The sequence below is a fragment of the Myotis davidii genome, unplaced genomic scaffold, assembly GCF_000327345.1.
Source record: "Myotis davidii unplaced genomic scaffold, ASM32734v1 scaffold242, whole genome shotgun sequence".
Taxonomy (NCBI): domain Eukaryota; kingdom Metazoa; phylum Chordata; class Mammalia; order Chiroptera; family Vespertilionidae; genus Myotis; species Myotis davidii.
Window position 1 is genome coordinate 3,094,258 of NW_006295821.1, and position 892 is coordinate 3,095,149.

Sequence of the window (892 nt, forward strand, 5' to 3'; positions counted from 1 at the left end):
AGATAAGAGACTATCTCATTCAGAGCAACATAAAGCACAAAAAATGATATGCTTTAATTCATTGAAAAGGTTATTAGGAAAATGTGAATCACTGCAGAACTACTATTAAGAAAATAATTACTAGAGGAGATAGAAATATATATTGACATATATAATTACACTATATATACATGTAGCATATAGCTTTAGTATAGTATAGAATTACAGATATACATATACAAAGTACTAAGATTCAGGAGGTAGATGGAACCTATAAATGTATATTGATATATGTATATATGTATGTGCATGAGTACATATCAATTTGTATGCTTATTCTACTTTGTGAGCATTAGTTCTTTATATAAATTACATAAGAATAAACTACCCCTTATGTGTGTTTCAGAATCGTCTTAAGTAATGGAATTCACCCTGCTGTGGCCTAAATAACTTTGGAAGCCATATTCATCTTCATTAGTCTTCACAGAAGAGCTTTTTTATATTCATAACACTAGAGTGTTAAAGGTGTTTTATATTTCTATCTGCTAAAAGCTTAGTTAAATTATGGTTTTTACTAGGCTCCAAATTAAATTGTAACCAATGTATAGTGTGGAAAGATCCATTCTTTATGATTCTGGGCATTAGAATGTAACAGAATTTAAATTATCCTTTAGCTGGTGGCATATTTTATAGGATAATGTTCAGAGAACTAAGAAATGTGGGGTATTTTAACCATAGGAAGGAGAAACTTACTTTTCATTACAAATGAAAGATTCCGTGAAAGGGAGTCTTTATTTTTTTCAATTGCTCCAACAATTTCATACATTACCTAGGATAAAAGAAAATGGCATAATTATTAATGATGAAACATGACCACAAGAATAATTCCCTTTAAAGACAAACATGATTCAGA

At 29.1% G+C, this 892-nt stretch overlaps 1 protein-coding gene across 1 annotated transcript in view; it reads right to left on the bottom strand.

The window, feature by feature from the left end:
* The window catches only part of MYO16 (myosin XVI), a 439,204-nt gene that overhangs the window by 167,934 nt on the left and 270,378 nt on the right, over positions 1-892 (bottom strand). The window contains exon 24 of the mRNA XM_006770695.2: positions 733-808. Within this exon, the coding sequence (XP_006770758.1) occupies positions 733-808 (76 nt within the window). The remainder of the gene's footprint in view (positions 1-732; positions 809-892) is intronic.